Here is a 20,395-nt window from a genome sequence, read left to right on the forward strand (position 1 = left end):
GGTAGACTTAACAGCAATTTTTAACCCTTAGTTCTATAGTGTCCAGTGTGACGAATAACTAGTTAAAAAAACGATTAATATTTCATATCCAAAATGTGACTACTAAAAAAATCTCCGTCGAATTAGGGGTTAAAGTTATTTATTAATTAAAAATAAAAACAAAAACAGATTTTAAAAATATATTTTTAAATTGAAAAACGATACAAGGATTTATAAGTGTATAGTGCAGTATCAATAGCAAGAATACAAATAAACGTATTTGAAATGCATAATATTCAAAAGAGATTTTTATTTTTCTTTTGAACCCTGTGTACAAATACGCAATGTAATTAAGATGCAAAATATATTACTGATTAACACATCAATTCGAACACTTCGCGGTGCACTACTTACACCGCTGAATGTGTCTGTACAAAATAAATTCAGTCAGTGTGCGGCTAATTCCTTTTTTATTCCGTCATTTGACTCTTTGCTTCCATAACTAATATATGTAAGAGGCGAAGTTTGTCTCGTTGCGATGAATAAGGCATTTTTTCTAAGAGTACAACACCGCAGATTTCTGCGACAGTACTTTACCTTCTTGTTTATAGCCTTTGATGTAATGGTTTAAAAATAAAGACAACTTAGATATTAACTAACTTATGAAAGGTACATTGGTAGGGGTAGAAAAACTTAGGGGGTGGCTGTAATTAATGATCCTTATAGAAAACTTGGTGTTTCGACCCCGTATAGAATAAGATAAATACAGAAAGATATAATTTTAAATATTTTTTTCTTATAAGTAGGTTTTTTACATATAAATCTTCTATACTATTATAATAAAGCGTAAAAACACTTCTTTGTTGCTTAAGATGTCAGCAGTTACAGCATATTTTTAATAATGCTCTCTTTAATAAAAAGCCCTACACTGACGTCACGCTTTAGGCTATATATTTTTACGCCATTGAACTTAGGGGGTAAATATTTTGGATAAAAAACCGTAATAGGAAAGAGACCATAAGTTGCTACCAACATAGGAAGCAAAATTGCCGAGGTTTGTCATGTTATTTTGACATTTGCAATTGATAACTTGACAAATGTGAACAATAAAATATTATATTTTTTTTATAATTTTATCCGGATAAAGCCGCACAAGAACAGCTGGTACAAAATAAACTACCATTCCGAACCGTTAAATTTACCGAAGAATGTAATATTAACCATCGCGATTTTGTCGAATGTAAATTTAAATTCTAAATGATGTGTTTCTATATTCCTAATAAATACAGGATCTCTTATCATCTTGTAAGTATCGTTTGTGTCGATATCAAGAGGTCGTGATGGTACAGTTTTCACGAACTGAGGCAACTCTCCGTGATGTGTCCGAGTATAGAAAAATAGTTTAGCGTCAGTTCTTGCGACACACATTGTGTATAGTTTCACGCATGTCGCGTATTCGAAACTCATATCGAAGAACAGTAGCTAGAATAAACAATTAAATTATTAGCAGAGTGAAAATGGTAGTGTACAAAGACTTTAAAAAATATATAGACAAGGCAAACAAATTTCGTTACTGGTACTTTCTCTGAAAGGTACTAAATTAGTTCTCAACTTTAGTGTCTATTTACATATAAGAAAACATTATACAATATTAATATAAATTCCATATTTATTTATAAAATAAAGTAAAGAGTGTTACAAAAATGCAAACATTTAAATATTCAATGACATATTTAAATTAAAAAATACAATTAAAAAAACATAGGTTTTGAGGATCTTTCAATAGCATTACTGTAAAAAGAAGTGTCAATTATGCCTCATCTATATATTTTGTAACTCTTTAGTTAAATAACGCAAATACTTTACCGCATAAACTCCGACTGCTATTGGACTTTGTGTCATAAAGATATCCTCTTCTAAATACATCAATGTTTTGAAATCGTCATCATAATAACAACCTTTTACAATCTGAGTGTAGTTTGCATACTCTGTAACAATAAAATTACCACAATATTTTTAACTAGAGGTTCTTTCTTTAATGAAAAGCCCTTTACTTACAACATGCTTTAGATAATATATTTTTACGCTATTCAATTTAAGGGACAAATAAATTGGAAAAAAATCACTTGGGAAATGGACCAAAAACTACAAGCTGCCAACATTAAGAAAGCAAGCAAGTTATTACGGTAACGGTAATTTTGACATTTGCTATTAGGAATTTGACAAATGTAAACAATAAAACAAAGTTTTTATAATTTCATGCGGATGAAGCCGCACGGGAACAGCTAATAGATATATAAAGGCCTGCAAAAACCATGTCATTATTTGATAGAATTATTTGGATAACGAAACCTTGATGCCAACCGTAGGGTAGAGGAGTAAGAAACTCCTGTAGAGTAGTGTAGTAGGATAAGATACGAAATGAGTATATTAGAGGAAGTTTGAGAGTAGCCCCAGCGGTTGAGAAAATAAGGAGTAAAAGGTTGGCGACGTATGGGCATGTTATGAGAAGGGATGAATCGCATGTAGCAAGACGGACATTAGTTATGAATGTGGAGTACTAGTAGAGGCAGACCTAGAAAGAGATGATGCATTGCGTGAAAGGTAACATGATCGAGAAGTGATGACTGAGATGACGGATGATATAGTGCTTTGGAGTACGAAAACCCGGCGCCGAATCTACGGGAGTAGGATAAGGCAGGAGAGATGGTGATCAATGTAGTGTATTAGTGTTATCGTAGTTTGATTAACTCACTTGGCTCCATAACTATAGATTTATCCTTCAGTTTCGAGAAGAACATGTCGATAAATGAATTATAACCCAATACATTGTGTATAGCCTCATGATAATATTGCGCTCGACGAGTCGTCTTCCTTACTTCAATGTGATCTTTTATCCATTTAACGTATGGTAATATTTCTATATATCTACCGGGTAATGCACATCCCGGCCCTGTTGTACTCAAACCAAGCTAGAATAACAAATTTGAACATTTACTAGCTGTTGCTCGTGACTTCGTATAGGTGAAATTAAAAAAGTAAGTGACCTATCTGTTCTTCCAAACAAATCTCTACATCTATGTTTATTTTCATCGAGATCTTAGCAGTTTAGGCTAAAAACCTTAACAAACTTGTATCTAAACTTTCGCATCTATGATATTAGTAAGATGATACTCTTTGATGACAGATTTTTTAAAAACGGCCCAGTAGTTTTTGAATTGTTTTTTGTAGCCATCGGTTGTCATGATGTTGATATTTTCCATGACTCCATGTACCGATTTTTGAACTTAATAAACAAAAAAGATCTCGGCTTATATTATCACCAGTAACACTGTTGTATTTTCTTTTATTGTTTTTGTTTAATATGTGTACCCTAACTTATATTAGTTGTAATTAACGTGATTCAACGTTTGTTATTAAAAAGTAAAACATCATTTTTTTGTGAGCGCTGTGTACGCCTGTCATCTGTATGTTCTTCTGCTTCTTTGTTTTTCATTGTATACGGCATATTATTTTGGTTGTGAACCTTGAACATGCAATTGGTGTACCTTTCCAATAAATAAATAAATAAAATAAATACACACAAAAAATTCAAAAATACATAGGGAAGTAAAGTGTTATTTTTCTATGCCCCGTTAGTAACTGTTTCGCACCTTCTACTATAAGAAAACACACGCTTTAGGATCATGGTCAAGCGCTAATTTATAACTAGCTATTGCTCACGACTTCGTCCATGTCAAAAATATATCCTATATTATTCAGCGATAATGTAGCTTTTTAATGGTGAAAGAATTTTTGAAATCGGTCCAGTAGTTTTTGAGTTATTTCAATACATACAAATTAAAGAAATATAAACCTTTCCTCTTTATAATATTAGTACAGATAAAAATTCACCAATATCCATCCATCGGTGGAGTTACTAGCCAGCGCCATGCCGCTGCTCATCACACAGCTGTCGCTCGTGTGCATCGCTTTGTAACACATTGTATGCGGAGGCCAAAGATATTCAAAGTTTATCTGTTATATTGAAAAACAGTAAACCTGATAAGAATTTTACACTCAATTAAAAGAAAATTTGAATCATCATTTGAATTTTTTTTATAACTTAAGGTAGCAACTCGCAAGCGGCGATCTGAATCTACCGAAATGGAAAGCGACCTCTGCCCATAAACATCCGCAATTGCAGATGCGCTGCCTACCCTCCATTGACGAAAGAAACGCACATAAAGAGGACATTTGCCCTTCCTATGCGTCTCCTCCACCGTCAAGCCCTCTTTTTCTTCTCATCCTTTCCTCTTTCCCACTCTAAGAAACGTATGGAAAGGGACACCGGCACCACACCAATCAGTTTTTAGTACGATAACTTCATGCGTTTCCGAACTACGTAACTCGAGGTTTGAACGTTGAGACATAGATCAAAAAATTAAGTTACTTGGTCACGATTTTTATCGTGTATCGTGTCGTGTATTCGTAACATCGAATTCCATTTATTTTTAAATAGAATTCGATGTTGAGTACAACATTACAATAAACACCTAAGATGGAATAAAAAAGAATATGTTTACCTCTTCACTGAAGTAAAATTCTTCACACATCGTTCTACTGACGAAATCTACAGGATATATATCTTGCTCTAACCGCATACGACCTGAATGAATTATTAGTTAAGTATTCCCAAAATGATAGAACTAAAACATCAATGGAAGACCTAGTGAAGATTGACGGCGAAATAGTTAAGAATTCACAAAATGTCAAAGAGATTAAAATAATGTATAGAGTAGGCATAGTTGACACTTTACTTGAGACATTTTTATCTCATCATCGCTACTACTACCTAAGATATATACTTATACGTATCCATAAAATGAATATCCAATAGGTGTCAATAAATATTTAAATGTTTATGTTTTGTTTTGTTTAATTTATTTTACATGTCAATTGACACGGGTGAAGTGGACGGAACTCTAGGAAAAGGTGGCTAAACTTGACAACTAACATAACACCTTCCAGAAGAAGTATCGGTGGAAAAATGTTGTTCATGTCTATATGTTTTTAATGTCTTTGTAAATTGTTGAAGAAATGTAGCAAATAACTAGGATACATTAAAAGGAACCTTCGAGAACAAATCTCTGAATTCTAACTCAAATTCGTGAATTCTTAATCGTTCATGAGTTCATTATTGTTATTTCTTCAAAACCCAAATGAGTTCTACTTCTATTATCATTGCTACAGCTTCTGGATTTAAAAAGTATGTATGGATTGTGTGAAAGAGGATATGCTTAAGGGAGTGAATTCAGATATGACGACTGATAGAGATGTTTGGAAGCACATACTGTGCCGACCGTCTGTAGAGACAAGGGTAAGGTAATTATGATATTATTTATAGATATGCTAGTTTTTGTCCGCGACTCCGTCCGCGTGGAGTTAAATAATAACAAAAGTGAGTAGCCTATGTGTTCATCCAGAGTATCCTTTACATCTGTACCAAATTTAATCGAAATCTGTTCAGCCGTTTAGGCTAGAAACTCTAACAAACATCCATCCATCTAAACTTTCGCATTTATAATATTAGTATGATGTAACTTACGTTTATTGTCTTTGTATCCAACATTATAAATCTTAATCCATCTGCTGACCTCCTTGTAGTCATATATCAACTGAATTGGCCTCCCTGAACGAAAATACATCATTAAAAATACTTGAAGCATTTTTCACGTCTATTCAAACAAAAATGTGACTCAAAAGTATAAGAGATTTTTTAATAATCTTGGTTATTCGTGGCTTTGATATTCTGTATTACTTTACCAAATACAAGTTTTATATCTAATGGGGTTTTAGTCAATTGATAGTATTTTCAGGATTTGTTTTACTACTGCTTTATAAATTAGTTTTAATTAAGCTTTAGTTTAATTAGTAAATTTAACAATATCAGTTTCTTTAGTTATATAAACAACATACACATAGGATAATCTTTTTTGGACACCACTCCCCTGTCTAAAGGGGAAATCATTAAAGTTGTTTTATTTATTTTTATTGCTAGATAAAGGTCTTCTCATGTCCCTTCTGATTGAATAATAAGAATAAATCTATATCTATACTAATATTATAAAGAGGAAAGATTTGTATTTTTGTATGTATTGAAATAACTCAAAAACTACTGGACCGATTTTAAAAATTCTTTCACCGTTAGAAAGGTAATATCAGTGAGTAACATAGGCTGTATTTAATACATTAAAAATTCACTTACAACGGGAAGGTTTATTGATGTTTTCAAAGAACAGTATAACCAGCGTATTGATATAACCCTGGTCATACTCCGGATGGAGAATACGACCAATGAGTCGACAGAACCAAGGATTCCCTCTGTCATAGAACATCGCACGCGAATGTTTTCTGAAATCGATATATAGATAAGCAAATGAGAATGTATGGAAGGCAGAGGAAGACCGAAGATATTTCTATTATGTTTAAGAGAACCCCATAAGAATGAAGAAAAATTCAGAGGTGATCACAGATAGATATGCAGAAGAGAACATATTATGCTGACTCTACCTAAGAAAAGGGCTGGTGAGACAATGAATTAAATTTGCTATCTACTTACGATTGAATACAGTACATTATCACACTCAAAATATAATCGCATTAGTTTTCAAACTACTCTGAGTATGAAGTAAATTGTTATTTTCACTTACTCCAATGAATCCCATTCAACGGCACCAATTTCTTTTGCGTTTCCTATCGCTATGCGATATTCTATTAATACGATATTCGTTACTTCTTCAATTGAATGATTATCTGAAAATAAAATAAACAGTGTAAAATATATTTCATTTGAGCTTGCTTTAGATAACTTCATCTACCACACAGAAGACAGGCGTGAAATGGAAGCAATTCCGTGTTTTGGTGAGTGTGATGCCGGAGGTCTAATTTAAGTCCCTTTCTCATTACCACCCTTTTCTTATAAGGAGAGGATGGGAAGGGGAAGTGGATTTGACGACGGAGGAGATACATAGGAAGGGGCAAGATTCTCTTTATGTGCGTCTCCTCGCGATCGCGGATGTCTATGGGCAGCGGTCGCTTCATTTTGATGGATTCAGGTGGCCGCTTGCTCGTTTGCCACCCTATGTTATAAAAAAATCCATATAGTTCTGTATGTAGTTCATCTCCCCTAATCTTAATCCCGTAAGGTCAACGCTCCGGGTTTTCGCCCTTCAAATAACTCTATCATCCATCATCTCAGTCATCACTCCCTTCTTGATCATGTCACCTTTCACGCAATCCACACATAGTTCTGTATGTGGCATTAAAAATAAAAAGCTGTCTGTACGGGTAATCTGGACTTGAACAGTTCTTTAAATGGAAGATGGCACATGTATACGTTAGTAATATAGGTTATTTTTAATTTCGCGTTAAAGAAGTTACAAGCAACAACAAGTATGCGAAATGATTACCTGGTTTATAAATAAGAACGCCCATCCACGGCATTATTGGTACCTTTTTAGTTTTCAGTCTTACACAGTATATTAAATAGTAACCTGAAATAAAAAGAAATTAATAAAAATAATACAACTTCCCAATAATTTTAAGTTACTTACAGAAGAAAAGAAAAACTATTATCACGATTGATTTCATTTTGTAATTCCTTTGAATTCAATTCGTCATTCCCCATCAATGTCTTGACGTAAACTACCAAATGTAAGTTAGTATAGTGTACAAGTTGGCGCGTGCCGTATAACAATTGTTTCTAAAAACTGAAGCTATTGTATGAAATGTGAGCATTGTTTAAAAAGTCTTTTTATAATATTTTAGATTAGACGCCGTACGGTAATTTGATGACACGTTTCCGAACTAAATTATTTATAGGTAACTTTGATGGTTCGGTATAACACTATTCAAAATTAGCGGCTCAGAATGTCGTACGAAACGCTGCGTACAAAAAACTAATCGATGGTATATGAAGGGATGCGGAAATAGCATGATCAGTTTTAAAAATTTTTACTTTTACTAATAGATGTAATATTCAAATCGAAGGGTGCAGAAAACCTCACTCTTTTCGGAGTTTAAAAGTTAGTTACACACTGTGCTGTGTGCCTCTCCTTGCTTGGATTACATGCGATATTTCAAGCCGCCAACATACTTGAATACAAAATGGCACCGAAATCATACTAATATTTTGAACGCGAAAGTTAAGATGGATGGATTTTGTTAGAGTTCGTAGTCTAAACGGCTGAATGGATCTGTATGTGACATAAAAGTAGAAGGTAGTCTGGAAGAACACATAGTAGATATTTGCTCTTACGAAGCCAAAGTGCGTAACTACTTTTCACCACAAATCATCAACAAATACTTGTGAGTTATTTTAATTTTTAAACATGTTGGACCAGTCGAACCTGTTACAGAACGGTAATTAACTCCGAGTGAAAATAAAAAAAAAACATGTGTCAGTCCGTTGAGACAATTGTCGGTAAATCATTACTTCATTCACTTGCATGGAGGCGTTTCATTATTTTTTGTACATCTTTCTCGGTACAGTTAACAAAAAAAGTTTTGCTACAATTAATAAACCTTAAATTAGACCAGTTATCTAAATTCTTAAATTCTCTGTAAACTTTTATTATAGTTCACTGAGTGTGAAAATGTAAGAAATAATTATTGCTATAATGGTTTGAGTCAATTACCAATGTTCAATATCTTTAACTTCTTTATTTTTACAAAAAAAATACAATAACTTAGTAATGTAGACTACATTTATGCTGGGTTTCTGAAGTTTCCGTTAATTTTATTATTACCTATTGATTCATTAGCGTTAGGTTAACCTACGTTTTAACGGAGTAAAAATCTACGTAGTACGGAAACGCATTTCATGAATTTATAGAATAAAAAACACTAAGAATGGTTAAACGTAGTTGGGAAACCGGCCATTTTTAGCTTCACACTGATTTTTACCCCAGAATTTTTGCAACATTTTTTTAGAGAAATACGATTGTTTTTGTCAACCGTACAAGATCAGTTCCCACAGGTCTCGTCAACAGTGTAGGTGCACGTCGCATGCAATCAGCAGCCAGGCCGTCCAAGATGGCGACCGTTTTAATTATTGTAGACAGAAACGACATGGAAACCAGAAGCCTACTATTTTTGAAAAATGATAGCGAATACACTATTATAAAAAACTAGCTGTCGCTCGCGACTTCGTCTGCTTAAAACTGATTTATAGCCTTTGTTACTCACTGATAACGTAGCTTTTTAATGGTGAAAGAATTTTTTCAATCGGCCCGGTACTTTTTAAGCTATTTCAATACATGCAAAAATAAAAATATTACCACTTTTCAATATTAAATTAGACAAGCTTTTTACTTGGATGTATGTCACTACGTCTATCCAGAACTGTTCAACGGATCTCGATGGCATAGATGTATAACATAATCAGACAGAACACGTAGGCTTATAAAGCTTATTAATAAGTTATGGACAGAGTCTCGGGCCACAACTAGTATACGTTAATCAAGATATCTATTTTTTTTATTTTAACAACCTTTTATATAACTAATATGTGTGTTTGTTGAATTTAGGAATCGAATCTCATACGATTGCATTTAAAATAGAATTTACAACTGAACTCCTACCACTCTAATATCCTTGTAATACGATTGTCCATTTAAAATAGACCTATGTATTTACAAATCAGATAAAATTTTTCTAACAACAATGTCAACATATACCGAAATCAGATGTCTTACTAAACTGGTATATCATCGTTGAATAGAGATACGTCTTATCAGATTATCAATTGATATACTCGAGATTTTTGTATTAGATTTTGTATTTTAATACCTTGACTTAAGGTTTAATTTGATTTGAAATAATCACTGGAAGATTACGAGCATAAACTAACAGATGAACAAGAAATAATCTTAAAGAATTGAGTGTTGTTTTAAGGCTTTTATTAAATTTTATTTTGAACTTTACTCTATTGTGTTAAAGTACAAAATTGAATTAAACGTTTACAGATTGTAATATTTCTAAGAATCAATCATTTTATGTTTTGATCTCAGTGGTTAGTGTTGAAAATTTCAGTTTCTTTTTAATTGTTTTTTTAATGGTGCTTTAACTATGGATGGGTTTATATTTAGTTTAAAAGAGTTGTGTTTTTTATTATTTATTGTGATAACATTGGTGCTTGTTATGATGTATCTTCATATATGTGATGTGATGATCGGTAGATATGTCTTTAGAATATTCAGTAAGTATTAAAGTTAACCATTTATGTAAACAACGTGGGATTAAAAAAAAAACAAAAGTATGTAGCCTATGTGTTTTTCCAGACTATCCTCTACATCCATGCAAAATTACAACGAGATCCGTTTAGCCGTTTAGGCTACAAACTCTAACAAACATCCATCCATCTAAACTTTCGCATTTATAATATTAGTAAGAAGTAAGATTAAAGACTAGCTGTTCCCGTGCGGCTTCATCCGTATGTAATTATGAAAATTTTATTTTATTGTTAACACGTGTCAAATTGTCAATTGCAAATGTCAAAATGACATGACATGATGACAAACTTTGGCAATCTCGCTTCCTTGATGCGGCAACTTATGGTCTGTCCCACATTAAAGTTTTTATCCAAAATCATTACCCCCTATGTTTAATTGCGTAAAAATATATAGCCTAAAGCGTGATGCAAGTGTATGGTTTTTTATTAAAAAAAGAATTATTCATAAATATGCTGTAATTGCTGACATCTTAGGCAACAAAGCAGTGTGTATTTACGCTTTATTATAATAGTATAGATACTACATATAATTAGTGCCAGAAAGAATCCCATTGTTAACATGAGTCAACCAATTATAACATTTTCGTTCCGTACACTGGAAAATAACACCTGATTCATTTAATTGCTATAAAGTTATAACTTATTATATGGTTATATAATATAATTAGTAGTTGTCAACATCAACTTAACTTCGATATTGGGAAAAAAATAGCAAGACTAGATTTCATACTTAACTCCATTGGTGCGGTCAAAAAATAGTTACCAGCCAGTGTTCTTCTAGACTATGTTCTACCTACACCTTTCATTCAAACATATAGAACCGTTCCTTAGTTGTGTGGCATACATCTCTCTAAATTTTCATTTATAATATCACTAATTTTGATCGCGACTTCATTCGCGTGGAGTTAAAAATAAATTTTTTTTAGTACTAGCTGTTCCCATGCGACATCATCCGCATAAAATTATAAAAATTTAATTTTAATGTTCACATTTGTCAAATTATCAATTGCAAATGTCAAAATGACATGACGATGTCAAACCATAGCAACCTTGCTTCCTTGATGTTGGCATCAACTTGTATCTTTCCCACATGAAGGTTTTTTCCAATTTACTTACCGCCTAAGTTTAAAAGCGTAAAAATATATAGCATAAAGCGTATCGTATTGTGTAGGGCTTTTTATTATTCGAAAACATGCTGTGATTGCTGACATCTTACACCACAAAGTAGTGTGTGTTTACGCTTTATCATATTAGTATACATAAGAAGTGTAAAATAGAATTCGTCTCATAATTATATTCATTCATTCATTCATCTACTCACCCTATCCTACTCCCGTAGGCCCGGCGCACCGGGTTATCCTCCAAATAACTCTACCCATCTCTTTCTAGGTTTACCTCTACCGGTGTACCTCCACATTCATAACTTCCTTCTTGTTACATTCATCCAAACCAATTTTGTATTTTAAATTCTTTTGGATTTTGATGTATTTATTATATGTTATAGTTATCTTAATTAAAAGAATGATTAACATTTAGAAAATCGACCGCGGATAGGTTCGAAGCAATTAGTATATTATCGAATCTGCTCGTCACTTGATAGCTATTATCTTGCTACGTACGCCGTTATTTTTTGATAATGCCCCGACTGGATACATTGTACTTAGTGTTTTAGTATTGTATATTAAAAAAAATGGATTACATTGTGTTGTTCGCGCCATTTCTAATGTTGATTGCCGTTTATGTTGTGGTTTGCATGTGTTTGCATTGCTGTCAAATAATTGGTGAGTTTAAATTTTTATTCGAGCGTTCTTTTTGACAGATATGTTTTTTAAATGTTTGAATGTGGCCAGTGTGTGATTTAAAACCTTTTTCGTTGGAAAAATACGAGATAATGATGTCGATTAGTCATTGACTTAATCTACAATGATTCATCAGGTATGAAATTATGAATCAGTTTATTGCATATTTAAAAAAATATATTCTGTTACATATGTTATAGGAAGACTAAGAATTAAAAAAAAAAACTAAAACACTACTAATATAATAACTGCGAAAGTTTTGATGTTTTTTCCACCAAAACGGCTTAAATAATCTTATAAAATTTGACATTGACTAGAAGAACATATATACTAAGTTTTTTAAATTCGCGCAGATGGAGTAGCAAGCGAATAGTAATAAATTACAAAATCATGTTTCTCGTTAATTAGTTAATTGTACTGAAGGAAATTAATTATGTCTGTTTTATATCGACCACTTATCAACACTTATGTTTACAATCTGTGTGACCGTGAACTGATTGTCAAAGGTGTTTTTTTTTTTAATATTAGTAGACATTTGTGGAGCAGTAAAACCCCCTAAGAAAAAACGAACCCTCGACCGCAAGATCGATAGTCCGTACCCCAAACCATTAGGCTATTTGCGCTTGAATTAAATCAATAATTGAGAAATCTACTCCTTGTTGAATAATAAATGTGCATTATTAAATTGCTGGCAACTTCGTCTACGTGGTATTAAAAATAAAGAAAATGTAACATATGTTACTCACTGAGTATTTTTGAAATCTGTCCAGAAGTTATCGAGTTATTTCAATATATAAAAAAGTACAAAAATACAAATCTTTCTTCTTTATAATATTAGTATATAGATTGCGGATGTCTATGGACGTCGTTGATGATATCGCCACTCGTTTACCCCTACTTTTGTACTAAAACCATTTGGTTCAGTCCTGACATAAATCTTTATCCTTGTTTAACTTGTTATTGACTTTGCGGCAACCAAAAATACACTTTTTTATATTAATCTAATAATATCTTAATTCATGTATGTAAATATTTAAAATAATATTCCTTTCTTCTATTACAATCACGGACAATCATATATTTACTCGGGAACACTTCCCGCGCTTTTCACTGTAACTTTTTTTATATCCAAATAGGCAAAAGTCTTGTTGGCCAGTATGCCATATCGGCGGTATATGAACTATTTTTGCACAGAACACCCCTCTTTTATTTTTTTTATTTTTATTAGGTTTCTTAGAAATGTTATTATCATGGTCGAAAGAATAATTTAATATTTGTTCTTCATTTGTAATTCGATAATAGTAAAATAGAATATGTTTCCTTGCGGCTTTATTGTGGTTTGTTATTTATATCTTACATTGACATATTATGTTCAAAGAATGATTCCACCGCAAACATATTGCTCAATTAGTTTAAAGTTTCCTTGTCAAATTAAATGCAACCGTATTACAGAGTGTAATAACAAATAATTTTCGTATATTAGTGCAGATAACTGAAAAATAACTGGTCTGTTTCTTATTAGAAGATTATTTTTGGAATACAAAGGCGTTTTTACTTCTCTGTCTTGAAATAAATATTTAATTGCTGCCAACAGCTTGTGCAGCAACAGAACATGTCTGCTGATCTGTGCAATAAAATTCCTATCTATCTATCTGTAATTTTTAAATCTGTGGTTTTTTGTGTGAGTAATTCAATAGTAGAAAACCAAGAGTTATTAAACTTTTTTATTTAGTATCACGCCATCTATCCATAATAATAAACACTTTACGCAGCGAAACATTTATTTAGTTTTTAAAGTTCCAACTAGATGGCGTTTCATCGATTTTTGTTAATTTCTTAGGTGTCTAAAATACACTATTATTAATATCGTGATAATAGACAGCGAATACATTTTATTTGATCTAACTAAAAATTGCTTTTTGTTACGATTTAAGATTGATTTAATATATAATTGTTTTAAAAGTTCCAAGAAATACTAATAGATGGCGCTAGACATCAATATTTGACCTTGATACAAAGCGCAAGTTTTTCACCAAAATGATTTTCATACCTCTAATTACTATTTAAAAAGGAAAATAACAATATGACGTAGCTAATCTTTGTAATATCATAAATGAAAATGTAGCAAAACGTTCTAAATGTCGATATGATATGAAAATGTAAATTCCGAATGACATTTCTTTAATTAAAAAATTTCATTACCAGATTAGATTAAATATTAACTATCAAGAATTTCATAATAGATTAGAGACCTTGTCATTTTATCTTTTACCTCTACGTGTATTAGGGTTGTCAATATTTTTAACAAACATATAAAAAACAAATTGCGTGTGGAACAAATTAAAAGCGTTCACGTGTAAAAATTATATTTATGTTATAAAATAAATGAAAGTAAAATGTTTGTTTAATTATCAAATTCAATTGTTTAATTTACAACCCTGAAACATATACAATGACAGTCGCCTAATTTTCAGAAGCCAAAAAAAATAGCAAAATAAGTTATTCTGTAAACTTTGCTATTTTAATTAAGAATTCTTTGAAATATTAAATTGAATAAGAAATTGATTACTGATGTCAAAAGACGCTACAGAAAAGAGGTCCTTTTTCGTAATTTCTTTGTTAAATAGTTCATCATGTATATTAAACTAGCTTTTGCCCGCGACTCCGTCTGCGTGGAAATAAACAAAAACAAAAGAAAAGCCTGTGTGTTCTTCCAGACTATGGTCTACATCTATGCAAAAGTTCATCGAGATCCGTTTAGTCGCTTAGGCTACAAACTCTAACAAACATCCATCTAAACTCTCACATTTATAATATTAGTAAGATTATATTCTTTGTCATTTTACATTTCTCTGATTATCGTAGTTGAAAAGATTTCTGTCTCACGTGACTGCCGTCGGTGTGGGTTCCCACGGCCGTAGAATCTGAACACATTATTGTCAGATTAGATGTACAGTGTAAACCCACGGTTACTAAGATCATTGACTGAACGATTAGGCTTATCTATAAGTTACTCATCTCTACTATCGGAATATCCACGTTGAGATTTTCTTAACAAAAACATCAAGGTGATTTTTTTTATTGTTTAATTTATCTTTCGGAATGACTCAAAAAAATCATGTGATCGTTTGAACCTTTACTTCAGATATGCTTTGTAGAAATAAATAACAACGCAACATATTGTTAAGTTTTAACGGACTGTCTTCGATGTAATTTTGTATAGAATAGCTTTGTTATATTTTAAAACCATTCAATTTCCTTTAGCGGAATGTTGGCATAATAAAAGTGATATTGGTTCAGTCTATTGATCCCGGCGAGTACTGACTAATGTAAATATAACTAATATTATAAATGCGAATGTTTAGATGGATGGATGTTTGTTAGAGTTTGTAGCCTAAACGGCTGAACGTATCTGGATGAAATTTGGCATAGAAGAACACATAGGCTACTTACTGTTGTTTTTATTGATACTACGCGGACGGAGATGTGGGCGATAGCTCGTATGTAGGTAATTTACCCGACGTGCTGACGGTGAAGAAAAACAAATGCAACCTGCACATATCAGCGAAGGAATAATGACTTATCTTTAAAAGTCTGTGCAAAATCGGTCAGTGGTAAGGCTGATTATTTATTATCCCGTCATATAATTACTGTTGCTTAATTGTTGAGGAACGGAGTTTGATTACAAGACAAAGATTTTTTTTTCTGTTATAGCAACACCCTGTACATTACAGTTCATGACGTCTTCAAACGATAGGAACACACCTTTACAAATAACAACGAAGTAAAAAAGTCAGTTTTCGAGTAGTGGCACTAATCCATTGTACTAAATGTTATGTAACTTGCTAACAATGCTGTTTTCGTCTATACAATGTTGTACGCAACACACTGGTAGCTGTGGACCTTGAAAGAGATGGATGGATTACGGGAAAGGTGACATGAAGGGTGTGATGAATGAGATGACGGATGACAGTTATTTGGAGGACGAAAACCCGGTACGTCCTACGAGAGTAGGATAAGGTAGGGGAGATGATGACGAATATACTATCTGGCACAAAAAGAGATAGCAGTACGTTACTAACAGAACATTGTTCTCGCGGAAAATCAGCGCTGGGTGCCTCATTGCACCCAGCATTCAAAGCTGAGCGTGGACCCAATCCGGTCAGCATCACAATCTTTTATTATATTCTTTTGTTTAGTTACTAGCTTCCGCCCGCGACTCTGTCGGCGTTGTATTAATAAAAACAAAAGAAAGTAGCCTATGTGGTCTTCCAGACTATCCTTTACACCTATGCCAAATTTCATCAAGATCCGTTGAGTCGTTTAGGCTACAACTCGAACAAACATCCATCTATCCATTCAAACTTTCACAATTATAATGTCAGTATGATTTTCATTTTTTTCCCTACTTAGTTACTACGTTTTGTTTGTTTTTCTCTTATTACTTCTGATTATGTTGTGTTGCTAAGGATTAAATGTTTTTTTTTTCTAATAGTGTTTGAATGATGGAAACTCATAGTTTCTTTAAATTGTCATGCTATGTAACTGAATACTGAGTACAAATGTGAGTATTATTCCTATGACGTAAGTTTGTCGTTGAAAGACGTCACTAGTGATTGTATAATCAACGAAAGGGAATATAGATACTTTATTTTAATTTATCTATCTTAATATTGAAAAAAATAAAATTTTACGAGCTCTACTAATTTATATTTGCAGTCAAAAGATTGTAACAAGTTGATGACTCTAAAGTTATGATTCTACGCTCTTTAAAAATCCATTACGACATACAGATTAAAAAAAAATAATGTCAAAGATTAAAAACACATTAAAAACTGTAAAATCTCGCAGAAAGAATAACTACATTGTTTTTTGTAGCTTTATATTATTTCTGTTTGTCACAAAATCGTTCATCGTTTTACACCGCCGGAATACTTGTATGAACACATATTCCTATCCCTTTCACTCTCCTTGAATAAACAGAGATAGAAACATGTGTTTAAAGAAATCTTTTCACAGTGGAACCTAACCTTATTTCTTTATCACTAGTATAGCCATAAACGCGGTGTTTGTACGGACTTTTATCTTGAAGTTTACGTATAAAGTAAACAAAACAATGATCTTACACGAATGACGTGACAAGGGCAAAAAGCATTTGAATGTTTTACTAACCTCACATAGTACAGTTTAATGGACACTAAGGGAGACACTTAGTGTAAAAGTATGAGTTATTTACACTTGAGAGACTATTTAAAGAGTCGATTTCTTTATATTTTAATTGCAATCTATACTAAAATTACAAAGAGGTAAGATTTGTATTTTTGTATGTATTGAAATAACTCAAAAACTGACCGATTTCAAACATTCTTTCATCTTTAAAAAGCTACGTTAGTGAGTAACATGGGCTACATTATTTCCACGCAGACGAAATTGCGAGCAACAGCTAGTGTCTGGATATTTTAATGTCCTTAAATTATTCAACAGTTATGTACCGGGATGGAAAATTTGTGACGCTATGACGTAAGAAATAATATTACTCAAGTTTATTGGGCCAAAAGTTTCCGCATTGGGTTAGTAGGAATAGATCTGCCATGACACATTTCATAGACATGATTTAAAGTTAGCGTGGGTTTTGATTGTTAAAACACTTGTACATGTAATTAGTAACCACTGGTAAAACCACCTACCTATCCACTGCTGCTACTGACGTGTGGATGATCCCAAGGGTTCTCGCGGAAGATCAGCGCTGGTACTTCAATAGGAGCATCCAGCATTTATAGCTGAGCGAGGACCCAATCCAGTCAGCATTGCAACGCTAATTTTAAATATTTCTTTTTTCTTTTTTTCATTTCATTAGTTACGTTTCTCATTATTTGTGTTAAATTACTTTTTTTTATCCATAATTGTAGTGTTGACAAGGATTAAACTTTACTTTTTTAATCCCTTTTCTATACATAAAATTGGAGTGTCTGTTTGCAATATCAAAAGAAAAAATCCAGATTTCCAGATTCCAGATTTCGTTGTTGAAACCGAAAATCACATTTTTTATGTCTGTCTGTCTGTCTGTCATCAAGCCGCATTTGTTCCGGGTAATCTCCAAAACGGCTGGGCCGATTTTGATAGGAATTTCACTAAAGGGTAGCTGACAGACTGGAATATTCTTGGCTACTTTTTTTATTCCGCGCTGTGAAAATAGCGTAATGGGTGGTCCAAATTCGTGCCACGGAGTTTACGGGTGACAGGTCGTAAAAACTAAATACACAATTATTACTTGGCATCTACTTTTAATTGCTCTTATATTGTAAAGTTTATCTTAACTCGCAACAAAGATAATTTCAGATATATCAGGCATAAAAACCCTCAGCACATTACGCAAAAATATCACAACTAATTTCCTTGTATTAAGTAATGTAATAAGGAATTGAAGACTGCAAAATGATATTTGTATTGTATTTACACATGTCTCTGTTATTTTCAAAGAGAATGAAAGAGACAATAAGTGTGAATACAACTGTGACGTCACAAATTCAAGTTACGCAACGATGTAACGCGCCAATACTTTCACTGTAATAAAACTTGACAATTGACGTGACAAACAGATTTTGAAATTCCACTGTCGTAAAAAAACATTCTTTTTCTCTCTTTTTCTTAGGGAATAAACGGGATAACAATATTTAAGGTTAACCTAGATGTTGCTCGCGACTTCGTATGCACGAAATGAGAATTTAAAACTCGGTAACGAAGTTTTTAAATAACATTTTTTTTAATCTGGCCTTAGTTTTTGTGTTTATTAATTACATACAAAAATACAAATTTACCGTTTTGTAGTATTAGTAGTCCTGGTGTTATACTAAATCATTGACACCTTACAGTGAGAAATTAATTTCTTCGCAAAATTGTCAAGATCCATTCATAAGCACAATATCATAGTAATATAGCCTTTACGAGACAACAATAGCGATTTATCAATAACACGTTCACGCGTGCGGACAAATTGTTTTTTTTAACAAGTCGACAGTCCTTCGTTGCAGCCAGTCGTAGAATCGACACCGACGCGTTCACTTAGAAATATACGACCTTTTTGAATGTGTATTTGAAAACGACCTCTTTGGTTTATCTATTATTTTTTATTTTTAATCGTTCCTAATTCAAATATAATTTACCATATACCAAAGAGGTTTTGGTTGTTTTTAAAAATATTCGCGTGAAAGTAAATGAAAGTGACGTTCCATTTTTGAATTTCCTTATCCGTAATGGAGAGACTCAATGAAGTGGACAATGAGAGTCATGTGGAAGTTAAGGAAACTGGACATATGAATGCAACGACGGGGAAAATATTAGGACTATTACCAGTGTTTATTTTGTTATTAATTATTTTCATCAGAATAGTTTTTGTACTATATAAAAACAGCGGTAAGTGTTTTGCAATATATAGCTTAGCTAACATCTTCAAATTGTATTATTTATATCTTAATTCTTGTGAATTCTTATAATTTCGAATTATATCTGGACATAAACATTCAAAAAATGGAAATAAAAAAGGTTTTCAAAAAAAGATTCTTAAAATAACGTGTGAATTAAGTATTTATCTTGAAAAGTTTATTTAAATCTCAAATCTGTTTTCAAATGCATGTCATAGATTTCGATAAGGATTACATCTTAACATACGGTCATATAAGATAATGTGACCTAAATAATATTCTTTTATTAGACTACAAATATTAATAAGAATATGAATAGTACGTGCAGGAGTTTTAATATATTTCAACTACATTCAACCATAAAACAGACTACGCGTACTCGCACTAGGCTAGTAATTTGAATGCCGAGTAATTTAGTTATAAACGTCTCAGAACAACGATAATTTAGTCAAAAAAAAACAGTGGTAGAGCCCGCTTTAACATCTTCGCACGAATGGGCCGGCTCTTTTTTTAAACATAAGGTCGCACCTTATGTTTAAAAAAAGAGATTCATATAGACGACATTTTTAGTTACTAAATAACTCGGTACTCGATTAAGTTCCTAGCCTAGTGCAAACGAGGCATTAAAATGTAGTTAAAGTCGTTTATTTACTCCTGAATTTTGACGACCCTGATGTATTTAATAGTTATAGCTAGTCAAAATTAATTATTATTATTTAATTAATTGCATTGTTCACTTTAGAATGAAACTATATGAATTTTCAAACAGTAGTATTAGAAAAAATCTCTGCTTAGTTGTTAGGCACTTAGGTACATTAAAGTGAACTTTTCGCCTATTGGAAGAAACTCAACCTTAATTCGATTAGTTTTTGTTTATAATAAAATTAAATGTAAGCATTTCTTCTCTACGTTAAAAACACGTT

General features: G+C 32.3%; 2 protein-coding genes across 4 annotated transcripts in view; one reads left to right on the forward strand and one right to left on the reverse strand.

The window, feature by feature from the left end:
- Positions 1-1,057: 1,057 nt before the first annotated feature.
- LOC106103233 lies at positions 1,058-7,651 on the reverse strand. 3 transcript variants are annotated; one of them, XM_013282929.1, is made up of 10 exons: positions 7,575-7,651; positions 7,431-7,514; positions 6,672-6,774; positions 6,227-6,372; positions 5,567-5,650; positions 4,545-4,627; positions 3,874-3,996; positions 2,735-2,951; positions 1,846-1,967; positions 1,058-1,461 (listed from the first exon to the last, which is right to left on the reverse strand). In XM_013282929.1, exons 1-10 carry the CDS (start codon positions 7,609-7,611, stop codon positions 1,156-1,158), a joined length of 1,305 nt encoding a protein of 434 aa, XP_013138383.1. In that variant the 5' UTR covers positions 7,612-7,651; the 3' UTR covers positions 1,058-1,155. The 3 variants fall into 3 exon arrangements, with proteins under 3 accessions (XP_013138383.1, XP_013138384.1, XP_013138385.1); XM_013282930.1 differs by having other exon boundaries at positions 7,431-7,489; positions 7,575-7,641; XM_013282931.1 differs by lacking the exon at positions 3,874-3,996.
- A 4,224-nt stretch (positions 7,652-11,875) lies between these two features.
- The window catches only part of LOC106103283, a 36,753-nt gene continuing 28,233 nt past the window's right edge, over positions 11,876-20,395 (forward strand). Inside the window, exon 1 of the mRNA XM_013283010.1 lies at positions 11,876-12,033. Within this exon, the coding sequence (XP_013138464.1) occupies positions 11,943-12,033 (91 nt within the window). The 5' untranslated portion in view covers positions 11,876-11,942. The remainder of the gene's footprint in view (positions 12,034-20,395) is intronic.

The sequence above is a fragment of the Papilio polytes genome, unplaced genomic scaffold, assembly GCF_000836215.1.
Source record: "Papilio polytes unplaced genomic scaffold, Ppol_1.0 DF823835.1, whole genome shotgun sequence".
NCBI classification, from domain to species: domain Eukaryota; kingdom Metazoa; phylum Arthropoda; class Insecta; order Lepidoptera; family Papilionidae; genus Papilio; species Papilio polytes.